Source organism: Heloderma suspectum, chromosome 2 (assembly GCF_057233095.1).
Source record: "Heloderma suspectum isolate Gila_16-S chromosome 2, 16-S_ref, whole genome shotgun sequence".
NCBI lineage: Eukaryota > Metazoa > Chordata > Lepidosauria > Squamata > Helodermatidae > Heloderma > Heloderma suspectum.
In genome coordinates, this window is record NC_139459.1 from 13882874 (window position 1) to 13895312 (window position 12439).

Consider the following 12439-nt stretch of genomic DNA (forward strand, 5'->3'; position numbering starts at 1 on the left):
TGTCCTGAATCTTCCAACAATCACCTTCATGGGATGACTCCCATTTTCTAGATCCCAGGTTCTCTGAGCAATTTGCAATAGATGGGCATAGATCCAGCCCAACAGCTCCAACTTGTAGAAGGGGACTCCTTGCATGCAACTCTCAGTGAGCAATGGCTTCTTCCAGAGCTTTGAGACAGGAATTTGTGCTTAATTCCCCCATCTTATTTGTTCTTATTTGTCAACTGACTACCTCTGTTCTTCCTCTATTAATCCACCATACAGCTCAGGCACTGAATTCAAAATCAACAGAGGTCTCTCTATGCAACTCAAAAAAATCTGTGTTGGATACCAGTAAGTCAGGGGTGCACAACCGCATGCCCCCCCCGGGGGGGGGATGTCCTGACCCCAACACCACTAAACTCCTTTCTCCTGAAATCCCGATACAAAATGTTCTTTCCTCACTGATGGCAAGGAAAGAGATATCTGTATCAAGGAGCTTTTCTACGTGGAGCGTTTCATCTGCACCTTTACCGAAGCTTCTACTTCCAGCTTATTTGCAGGATGAAGATTGGCTCCTTTACACATTTTTTTCCGGAGGTTGTCTTTGTCTGCCTTTCTATATGCACCATTATATGAACACTAGGTCGTGCTGTAGTATAGCAGAATTGTGTAATTACAAGATTTCTATGATGTTATAGAAGCCATTCAGAAAAAATACCACACTTTCCCGGTTAAGAAAAAAAACCCGCAACAATGGTTCCAAAGCATGGGAGAGGCCCTGGAGGATGACATCGCCGTGTAAAGAACCTGCAAACTACCGTGAGTACATAAGAAGAGCCATGCTGGATCAGACCAAGGGTCCATCTAGTCCAGCATTCACAGTGGCCAACCCACAAGCAAGACACGAGTGCAACAGCACCCTCCCACCCATGTTCCCCAGCAACTGGGGTACGCAGGCCCACTGCCTCTGATCCTGGAGATAGCACTTGGCCATCAGGACTAGTAGCCATTGATAGCCTTTCCTCTAGGAATTTGTGAGCAATCATGAGCGCACAATAAAAGCCTCATGTAGAAAAAACTCAGGATCATTAGGGGAGGGAAGAAGTATAGAAAAGAGCTCTCATCTCCCTCCCTTAGCAAAACAGATCACCTTTCCCCCACTGCAGCCTGCAGCAAGAGTGTTCTGTGTCAGGGCTGCTGGGACTTTGTGTGTGTGTGTTGCTGGGTATGATTTATTTATTATACGTGTGTGGTCCCTGGCCAGCCACATGAGGCCCTCGGGAGTGAAACGGCTGTGCGCCCCTGCAGTAAGTGAAACTAAGGCCAGTTAACCGGCAGCTGCCGCATTTGCACAGTTCCACATCATTTTCTCCATTTCTCAGAGAATAGTGCTTTAAGAATACAGATCCTTGCCTCCAGGTATGTGTGGGCCAGGGCAATGGGATTAAACAGAACATTACAAGAAGGGGAAGATTAAAAGCCATGGAGGGGGATGACAGAGATCCATACAGAGCACAGAAACTCCATTGTGGCTTTCTTTGGATCTCAGGCTGGCAAACAGCAGCCACATATTTTCCAGCTCTCAAAACCATGAGGACTAGCAACCTCCTTTAATGAAAGGAGAGATTCTCAGGAAGCTGAGCTCTGCCCCACCAAAGTTCAGAATCCATGTAACAGTGCAGAAGACAAATTACCTTGTAGTCCTTTGATTCCCACACATTGATTCCCAATCATGTACAGGCAAATAAGTGTTATGGCTGTTGTTAATAATCTTTTTTTAATCATTAAGCAGTCCTTCCATCCTCCTAACCTGGACTTCACAGGGCTTGGGCCAGCACTAAAAAGAAAAGCCTTCCTTCCCTTACCCTCCTCCTCTCAGCATCCTTAGCTTTCACAGTGGTATCCCATGCTTCCTCCAGAGAGTTCAGGACAACATAATGGGATACTCTCATTTTACCCTTGCAACAACCCTGTACGGTAGGTCGGGTAGAGAAATAGCAACTTGCACAAGGATATTCAGTGGATTTCATCACTACATGAGGATCTCAGCTTAAGATTCACATATCCAAACTTAACACTCTAGCCCCACCCCACCCCCTCCCCACCCTTGAAATGAAAAAACCAGTCTGTGGGGTTTGTTGCCAGAAAGTCACAGTTTTTTATCGCTCTTCTGCTTTGTGCAAGAATTCTCTATTGTGCAAGAATGATCTCTTCGGATGACCTTGTTTTTCGGAAGGAGAATTAGTCCAGCCAAAGAGAAACCACAATCATGGAGAAAGGGGGGAAAGCACAGCTTCTTATATGCTGTTGTTTTCTTATTTGCTTTCCTCATGGAGGCACAGCTGGGCAAGATTCCAAGTTCTAGAAGAAAAAAATGGTATCGTCAGCAAAGCATGAAGTGGACTTCCAAGTACACATTTTGTGACTCTCTCCCTATGTTATTCCTGCATTGCATCTAACCAAATGGAAGTTCTAAGGGTGTGTAAAAAGAAAAGAAAAAAAGTGCCAGGCAAGGACACCTTCAGCCAATTTTGTACCAACTGAATTGGCTTCCAATTAGTTTCTGGGCCCAAAGTTTCTGGTGCTGGTTTTAATACATCCACATTGCAAATGGAGGGGCAGGGGCGCTGAGGCTAACAGCGGATGCATAGCTGTAATCAAAAATTGAACCAAGGGAAAACTTATCCATTTGTTTATTACATTTACATCCCACCTTTCCATCTCCCACCCCCAAAAAGGAGGTGTCAGGGGTGTTTCTGAGTGCAGGGAGTGGGATAGCAGTTCAGATTCTGAAGGAGAACCATCAGACATCGGAGAGGTGTTTTCCCAGGCTAGTCCAGATATGAGTAGGCATGCTTCTCAGGTTACAAACATCCAGATGGCTGAGCTTGAGGGTCCCTCCTCACACACACACACCCGTGAGAGGCAGTGAGCAGGAGACTGACCTATAGATGCCAGGTGCAGATGCAGAGCAAAGAGAGAGAAGGCAGGGGCAGAACTTAAGACGGTCTACCCAATTGGCCTTGCGTGAGAAGCTGCGCTTAGAAGCCTCACGAGAAGAGAGGGACCTCCCCCTCCTTAAGTTAGGCTAGCGAGACCACCTCCCTCTCCAAAGGTGGGCAACTCTCGTAAATTCCATTTGAATCCCCTGAAGGTATTCCTTGTAGAAGGAGAGTTTCTCTAAGAATTTGCATCTGTATGACCCTGTGAAGTACTGGATTAAAAGCTGTAGACTGAAGCCTCTCGCCTGTGTATGTTTGGGCGCTGAAGTAAATTGGGGGCTAAGGGAATCGTGACAGGAGGTGATGGATTCTCCTTTGATGGAGGTTTTCCGAAGAAGCCATTTGTCAGCCATCTGTCAGAGGTGTGCTGTAGCTGCGCCCTGCACTGCAGAGCTCGCACGGAGCACGGTTAGACTAGATCGTCTCTGAGGCCCCTCCCAATTCTATGATTAAACAGCCTGCATTATAAAAAGTTCTGGTGCCCATTGCAGGCAGGCATAAGATCAGGCTGGCAGACAAAAGTGGCTCACAGTATTCTGTTGCAGTGAAGGAATTTTGTCACAAGGTCGACTTCCGAGACCCCTTTCCAACCTCAGCATTTCTGAGCTGCCAAGTTCACTTTCCAGATGTTGCAAGATTGCCCTTTGCAGGGTAATGCCTCACATTTCACAAAGTCTAGCAGTTTGCCCAAGAGTTTCCCCCTGCCCTAAACCTCGAACATTTGCAGATGACAGGAAATGGACAGGGCTCAGCACAGTGGCAAACTCCCAGACTTGTTTCCTAGCACCCACACCGGTCTCTTTCACAATCAACAAACTTACGCTCTCTAGGCTAGTGAGGCTGTATCAAACTGTAGCCGTCCACAGTAGAGTACTCCGGGTCCACTGCAAAATACATATCACAATCAATTAGCATCGTGAACTTAAGAGGGCAGGATTTAACATGAATCCCCACCCAGCCTAGAAATCCTGGGAAACGCAGTTCTGAAGGGAAATGTGTATGTGTGGGGTGGGGTGGGGTGGGGTGGGGGAAAGACATTGACCTTCAACAGATAATTTGCAGCATTCTCATGTAATTCCAGAGTGTGTTGGCGACGGGGAGCCATGAAAGTTAGGGCAAGTTCACACTTTACACAGCAACCAATTTAGATTGGCCATGAAGGATACTTGTTACAGGAAGCCCACAGATAATCTTAGCCCATTGACTAGTGTACATATACGACACACGTGTTTCCAATTCCCTGCCTGTCACAATCACTCTTCATATTTTTAGTTTAAAAAACAGGCATTACACAACTGGCTTTTCTTTTTAAATGCTGTACAAGGCTCCAAGTTCAAACAGAGAAATGAAGGGGCGGGGGACTATTAAACTCTACCCCTTAAGCTGTCTTTCCATTGACAGGGGGAAAGATGTGGTGCCCTGTCTTATCTACCATGAGTGGTAAAACAACTCACGGAGGTGATTTTAAGTGGGAAAATGGCTGGAGAGGAAAGGGTCAAGCACTTCTCCTCCCCATCCTGTCCCACCTTTCCTCTGCTCAAACACATAGCCTGCCACCACTGTTTTTCACTAAAAACATCCAGGAACGGTTATATGCGTCTGCTGCAGAGTGCGCAGTTTGGCTGGAGAGGAAAGGGTCAAGCACTTCTCCTCCCCATCCTGTCCCACCTTTCCTCTGCTCAAACACATAGCCTGCCACCACTGTTTTTCACTAAAAACATCCAGGAACGGTTATATGCGTCTGCTGCAGAGTGCGCAGTTTGGCTGGAGAGGAAAGGGTCAAGCACTTCTCCTCCCCATCCTGTCCCACCTTTCCTCTGCTCAAACACATAGCCTGCCACCACTGTTTTTCACTAAAAACATCCAGGAACGGTTATATGCGTCTGCTGCAGAGTGCGCAGTTTGGCTGGAGAGGAAAGGGTCAAGCACTTCTCCTCCCCATCCTGTCCCACCTTTCCTCTGCTCAGACACATAGCCTGCCACCACTGTTTTTCACTAAAAACATCCAGGAACGGTTACATGCGTCTGCTGCAGAGTGCGCAGTTTGGCCTTTCGGTGTACACTTTTCAAAATGTAAAGCTTCTACCTTGAGAGTCATCCAATGGAAAGGTGGGAAATACATGTTTTAATAGTCACAGATACAGTCTGATCACACCCTTAAACAGACTTAAAACTGGTTTAAGTGTATGTTACTGTGCTACATCTCATACTCTGGTTTAACTGGGTTACTGTGCTACATCTCTTACAATTCAAAGTCTCATCTTCTGATCTTCATCACGTTCCAGGTTGTTCTTCCACAAGACATAGTAACTTCCACAAGACGTAGTGATGGCCACCAATTTGGATGGCTTCGGGGACTGGACAAATTCATGGAGAAGGCCATCAGTGGCTTCTCATCCTGATGGCTCTATGCTACCTCCAGCATTAAAGGCAGTCTGACTAAGTACACCAGTTGCTGGGGAACATGGGCAGGAGGGTGCTGTTGCACTCTGGTCCTGCTTGTGGGTTTCCTGTAGGCAGCTGGTTGGCCACTGTGTAAACAGAATCCTCGAATAGGTGGATGCTTGGTCTGATCCAGAATGGCTCTTCCTATTTTCTTAAGTGGGTTTTGACGAGGAGGAATGGGGGTGGGAGGAAGGGTTCCCGGTCGACAGCTGGTCGGACACTGTGTGTACAGAATGCTGGACTAGATGGACCAGCAGGGGTCTTCTTATGTTCTGTTCCCAAATCCAAGGCCAACATTTTATCTTTTAAAGCAGAGGTGGGTGACTTGTGCCCCACCCCACAAGATGCTTTGGTCTACACCTCCCATCAGCCCTCACCATTGGCTAGGACAGCTAGGACTGATGGGAGTTGTAGGCCAAAACATCTGCAGGGCCTCACGATGCCCACTCTGGCTTTAAGGCTATATCAACATTTCTCCTTATTTACTCCTCCCCCCTGGTGTATATACAAGATATTGTTTTAAAAGGCTGATGGGAGTAAAAATGATCATACAGGAAACACAAGGAACTGACAATAACGAGCGACACAAAGGGCCAAGCTAGACAAGATGGAGATCTGTGACTGGATCTTCCCCTCTTAAAAGATTTATTAAAAGCGGGGGGGGGGGTTCAGATCAGAAGCATGGTGTTGGGGGATTGGGGGTTAACCCTTATCTCCTGTGTGGAATTCTCCAGTTAAAATTCATGCTAAGCTACTTGTAGCCCCATTAGGGAAAGCATACTTGTGCACATATGTTTTCTCTACTGCAAGGTGATTGTAGCTCACGGAGGGAGCCCTTGCAATGTGTGTAGAAGGTCCTGGGTTCCATTGCCGGCATCTCCTGGTATGGCTTGGACAGAATCCTGCCTGAAACCCTGGAGAGCCACTGCCAGTCAGTGTCAAGCGATACTGGGCAAGATGGACTGATTGTCTGACCCATCATGGCAGCTTCCTACGTTCCTAAGGATGCAATCCCATGAATGCTTAGACAGAAAAAAAAGTCCTACAACTCCCAGCATTCCCCAGCCAGCCATGCTGAGGTCATCCAGCCAGAATGGTGTTGCTAGAGTATTCCTTCTATGTCTCCTGTCTCACATTTTACCGGGGGGCGGGGTGAGGAGGAATGGGGCAGATCAAGAAAACGCACCAGGATTCGCTAAGTTGTTGTTAGGAAGACAGCAGGGGTAAGGATTAAACCCCTCTCCCCCAGTTCCACTGTCGCAATCCAAATCTTGTATAATAATAAAATAATATCATTTTAAAGAGACTGGAGATGGGATCACAGGATGCTATTGCACCCTGGCCCTGCTTGCAGGCTTTCCATTGCATCTGGTTGGCCATTGAGGGCACAGAATACAGGAGGAGAGAAACGTTTGCTCTGATCCATCAGGGCCCTTGCTATTTTCTTCCCATCTAGTTTGACCCTGAGTTAAAAAGAAGGGAAGCAGAGATGCAGGAAAGAGCGGTAAAAGTGACTTCATCAGCCCATCACGATTCGCAGAAAAGCAGCAGGTTTGCTTACTTGGTCCACTGGACGGGATGGGTAACTTTGGCCTCCTGCAGGGGGAAAAAAAAGCACACCATTGAATAAGGTCAGCTTTTAGGCTTTCTTCACATGGAGCTTTTATCCTGTGATTCAGATGGCTCCCTCGTGGAAGTTTGCAGGCTCTTTACATGACGCCATGAACCTCCAAGGCATCTCCTGCATGAAATGCCCTTTGTTCCATTTTTAAATAGATCGCCGATAATGAGCTATCAAATTACCCCGTTGTGTTCCGCTTGAGTTTCCTCCATGAAAAGAGTTAAAGCGGCAAGAAGAGGAGTGAGATCAAAGAAAGAAAATGGAAGACTCAGATACGGGGATGGGGGGGGAAAGGGGAGGGGGAAAGGAAGCACATGAAAAAGGGGAGTCCATTGTGATCCTGCATTTAAAAAGGAAGCAGAAAGCTCCATTTTAAATGCAGGATTTTAGGCTGGTGTAGAGATGCCCTTAGAAGTGCACTTCTATCCTCAGTATAGAGTGCATTTTCTGCCCCGTGTACCATCACCTGCCTTCCTGCTGTCCCTCTACTGCAAGGGAAGGCAAGCTCTGGAGGTCGGGGTGGGGGGCACATTGCACCCCATGCAACCCACTTGGCGGTGCAATTGCCACTGCTGCAAGAGCGACCTGATGCACCTTGGTTGCAGGAAAAAAGAAAAAAGAAAACCATCAGGAAGCCCATACCTTGTTTGCAAGTAGAATTGTGCTTGGGGAAACCTCCTGGGAACTCGATTGTGCTTGCAAATGGAGCATGTGCCCCCAGCATACCTTATTTGCTTGCAAAATCGTCGGTTTTTTGCCACCGCTGCAGCAAATTCGGCAGCTTCAGTCACAGGAGGACACAAAAACAGCCAGGGGTGGACCACATGCAGCCTGCATGTTACCCACCCCTGCTCTATTGCCTCCCCTGCTTTGAATTTAGGATTGTGGGCTCCTCGGGGTAAGGGCTTTGTCTTTTTATTGTTACTCCCTCAAGTGCCATGCATATTCATCTGCGCTCCCCGCCCCCTCACAGCCTATGCGGAGAGAGCCATGCCGGCTGCCTCTCGTCACAAAAGCAACCTCAGAGAGGAAGTAAAGGGGGCGCTTCTGTGAGCGGGGGGGGGGGGGAGGCTGGAGAAGCCAGCTTATGAAGACTCCCCAGGCCTCTCCGTCCTCCTTCCCTCCCCCTCTGCAGCACCCCAGCTAGATGAAAATGCAAAGCAGGAGGAGCAGGGAGGTGAAGATTGCCTCCGCTGCTCCTCCTGCTATGCACTGGATGCCCGTCAGCCTCCGGGTTCAGAGGTTTGCAGGCATCAGGACAAGACTGCACCCTTAGTGCGCTTTTCGGTCTTAGCACTGCCGCTGGTTTTTATCTCGGTTACTGCTTTGGTTTTCTTCTGTTTTAAACTTATGGTTTTATATTATATTTTACTATGTCATTGTATTTTATGGTTTAAGCTTTGTCTTGTAAACTGCCCAGAGGCCTCCAGCTAATGGAAGCTTTAGAAATGTAATCAATTAATTAATTAATTAATATTAATGGCGCTTCCTATACATGAACCCAGTAACCCTGAGGAATGGTAGGAAGGGCTGCAGAGGAGAACGATACTTTCAGCCCTCCACCAGTAAAATAGGCTTCTTCTTCTGGTGGTGGTGGTGGTGGAAAAGGAGGAGACCGAGAGGAAGAAGGCCAGAGAGGAAGCTCCAGGGCAGACTTTCAGGGCGGGCACAGATGGAGGTGCTGGCTGCCAAGCCATGATAGTCATGGTTCCCCTGGCCCCCTCTTTCCTCAAGCACTCACAAACACACAAAAGGAGAGGCTTCAGTCTCACGCCTTTAATTCATTATTCACAAGTTCATTACAGATGCAAATCCTCCAAGACTCTCTGGCCGCAAAGGAATGCCTCCAGGGGATTCAAATGGGATCACCGAAAGTTGCCCGCAGTTTGAAAGGGCGGCTGTCTGGCTAGGCTGACTTAGGGAGGGAGGTCCCGCCCCTCGCGCGCTGCTTCCCTGCGTAGCCTCTCACACAGCGCTAACCGGTTAGACCGTCTGAGCTCCGCCCCTGGTGCTTCCCTCTTAGCTCTGCGCCGCCGCCTCGCGTCTCTTAGGTCACAGTCCTCAAGCCCCTCCTCCTCTTGCTCGCTGCTTCTCAGAGGGGGGTGAGGGGGAAGCTTCCTGCCCGGCCATCTGGTAACCTGAGAAGCACGCCTGCCCATATCTGAACTGGCCTGTGAAAAAGCCTCCCCCAGTTCTGGCAGCTCCTCTTCTGAATCTGAGCTGCTGACGATCTCCCTGCACCCAGAATCAATCCTGACAGTGATGGAGAAGGGAGTAGACAAGGTTTCCTCAAGCGGCAGCCAAGCCATGGCAACATTTCTGCTTAGCTCACTCTGAGGAACTGCTATTTGAGGATACCATAAACCATAAGGTAGACCCCAGAACTACCTGTTCCTGACTAAGTCCTTCCCTTTGGGTTGATATTATTGCCCCGGGAATAATGATGTAGCTACTGTTCTTTTTCTTTTTGGGATTACCTGATCTTTATTTAAACCTCAGCAGAGGCTCTACTATGCAGGAGCTAGAAAAGATTCCACCACCCCTGCAGGGTAGGTCCCCAAAGTTCTCAGGCTGCCTCTTCATAGCACAGCCCTACCTGTAGGATGTCCTGGAAGACCCTAGCACACGCCTAGTAACATCTAATGCATTGTACCTTTTGTGGCTTCTTAATAAGCCAATCTCAGCTGAGAAGCACAGTAAATTGAGTTAATTAAATGAAGAAATGTAAGCAATCCCTTTATTCTTACCTCCCAGGTGCCGGGGCATTATTTCTTCCAGGCACTGCATTCTTCTGCATGTTATAATAATTTTCATAGACCACCGGAGCTGCAAAACGTGTAGAGGAAAGCAGCCAGGTTGTAAGTACTGTGTCCGGTAAATGAACTGCAATATCAGCTGCAAAATCCTGTCAAAAATACTCATTCCTTGGCCAGTGGTTGGGTGGAAAAGCAACTACAATAGGTTCATGTGGCATTCAGTGCGAGATCTGGAGAAATGCAGGCCAAAGCTAGATGTGACATTATTCACACAAATAGCAATTCTGCTGTCTGTCTGTCTGTCTGTCTGTCTATCTATCTATACAGTACTGTGCAAAAGTCTTAGGCCACCACCAGCTTTGTTGTTTTAGCAATGTTTTAATGACCATCCATGATTATTTTTTGGTCTCTGTATTAAGATACAAACAGAAAATACAGGAAATATGTACAGGCAAAAGTCAGTATTTAGTGTGACCTCCCTTGGCTCTAAGCACATCTTGAACTCTTTTGGGGAGACTGTCCTGAAGTTTTCTGAAGTAATCTTCTGGTATATTATACCAGGCTTCTTTCAGCACTTCCCAGAGTTCTTCTTTAGATGTAGGTTGTCTTTATTTCTCTGTCCAGGTGATCCCATACTGCCTTTATAATATTCAGGTCTGGACTCTGTGGAGGCCAGTCCATGACTGTCAGTGTTTTATCAGCTGTTTTCCTCACTAAATATGATTTCACTGCATTAGCAGTGTGCTTGGGATTGTTATCATGCTGAAAAATGAAACCATTCCCAATCAGGCACTTTCCAGAAGGAATGGCATGATGAATTAAAACCTGTCTGCACTTTTCAGCATTCATGATCCCATCAATACAGACAAGATCGCCAACACCACTGGCAGAAATGCAGCCCCAGACCAGGACAGACCCTCCACCATGTTTCACTGAAGGCCGCAAGCACTCATTCGTCCTTCTCTCTCCAACTCTTCTTCTCACATATTGTCGACGATTGGACCCCAAAATGTCAAACTTGCATTCATCACTCCATAATACTCTTTTCCACTGATCCTCATTCCAATCTTTGTGAGCTTTAGCATATCTTCGCCTTTTCACCCTGTTCCCTTTCCACAAAAATGGTTTCTTGGCTGCTACCCTTCCACAAAGACCATTCCTGGCCAGGCGCCTGCTGTTACTCTAGTGTAAGGGGAGGTCACACTAAATACTTGCCACTTTAGCCTATGGAAGCTGTTTTTTCTGATTTTTTTTCCTATTGTTGAATATTGCATACAAATTTCCTGTATTTTCTGGTTGTATTCTAATGAAGAGACAGAGAAATAATAATATATGGTCATTATACCATTGCTAAAACAACAAATCTAATGGTGGCCTAAGGCTTTTGCACAGTACTGTGTGTGTGTGTGTGTGTGTATATATATATATATATATATATATATAGTAAAGAGCAGTTACTTGGTGGGGGGCGGGGGGAGAGACAACCCAGATCAGAATTGTGCCATGGCGGGGGGGAGGTTTTAACTCTCCTCAACCCTATTATCTGCACCTGGAGGGAAGCTCTCCCAGATCAGCATCAATGCACAGGACTGCTTGAAATGGTGCAGAGAGGATGCACAGCCAACTCGGCTGGATAGGAGGATGAAAACAATTCAAACCGAAACTTAGGCTCAGACCAGATGCAATGACTACATCCGTGTCGTTCAACCCGGCTCTGCTCCATTCACGTCTAAAGCAGGTGGATGAGGAATGGGATTAAAAGGGCCAAGGGGTGCATGGTTGGAGGGTACTGGGGCTCGGGGGGGGGGTGTCAGGCGGTGAAAAACCCTCCCCCTCCCATCACTCTGACTTACACTTTCTGGACCCAAGTACCTTCAGGCAGCACCAACCAACGCTCCACCCCCTTGCCTGTGCAGTGCAGTGGTTAGAGTGCTGGCCTAGGACTGGGGGGACCTGGGTTCAAATCCCCGCTCAGCTGTGAAGCTCACTGGGTGTCCTTGGGCCAGTGTCTCCCTCTCTCTTTCTCAGCCTAACCATCCTCATAGGGTTGTTGTGAGATAAAATGGGAAGGGGGAGAGGAGAATCCTATTTGGCACCTTGAGCTCCTTGGAAGAAAGGGGCGATATAAACGCAATCATCAGTAAAATAAATTACGTTCTCCATGGGAGAGTCTGGCAGACAGCATGTGCTCCTGCATGCCACTGCCCGAGTGCATTCAGGCAGTGGCATCAGATGCTCCCCACTACCTGCCTTTCCTACTCTGGAGCAGGGAAGCAGGGCCAGCGTCAAGGGTAGGCATGGTTGGGCACCTGCCCAGGGCCCACACCCCAGCAGGGCCCAGTGACGAGAGCCCCTGGAGTTCTTCCACCATCGCAGCCTGCTTGTTCCCCTGCCTCTTGCTCTGGCCCAGGCAACGGCGGTGGTGAGGAGGAGGAGCAGGAGATGCTGCAGCGGGTGGCCATGGCGGTGAAGAATTTGACTCACGGAGGGAGGGGAGCCACGGAGGGTGTCTTGCCCAAAGGACCTTGAGAACCTGGAACCCGCACTGGAAGCCAGGCCAGTTAAACTGGCATAAAAATAACTGATATACGTTTGTGATGTGAACGTGTCGGGGATTTCCTGGGAGTCGCGGG

General features: G+C 48.0%; 1 protein-coding gene across 2 annotated transcripts in view; it reads right to left on the reverse strand.

The window, feature by feature from the left end:
- Positions 1 to 638: 638 nt before the first annotated feature.
- The window catches only part of PSTPIP2 (proline-serine-threonine phosphatase interacting protein 2), a 52242-nt gene continuing 40441 nt past the window's right edge, over positions 639 to 12439 (reverse strand). Inside the window, exons 12-15 of one of the 2 annotated variants that reach the window (XM_084832850.1) lie at positions 9798 to 9876; positions 6991 to 7025; positions 3806 to 3868; positions 639 to 2343 (exon numbers count right to left, since the gene is read on the reverse strand). In XM_084832850.1, coding sequence (XP_084688976.1) covers positions 3816 to 3868; positions 6991 to 7025; positions 9798 to 9876 — 167 coding nt within the window. In that variant the 3' untranslated portion in view covers positions 639 to 2343; positions 3806 to 3815. Of the gene's footprint in view, positions 2344 to 3805; positions 3869 to 6670; positions 7026 to 9797; positions 9877 to 12439 lie in introns of those variants that run through there. The other variant, XM_084832849.1, reaches the window with a different exon arrangement.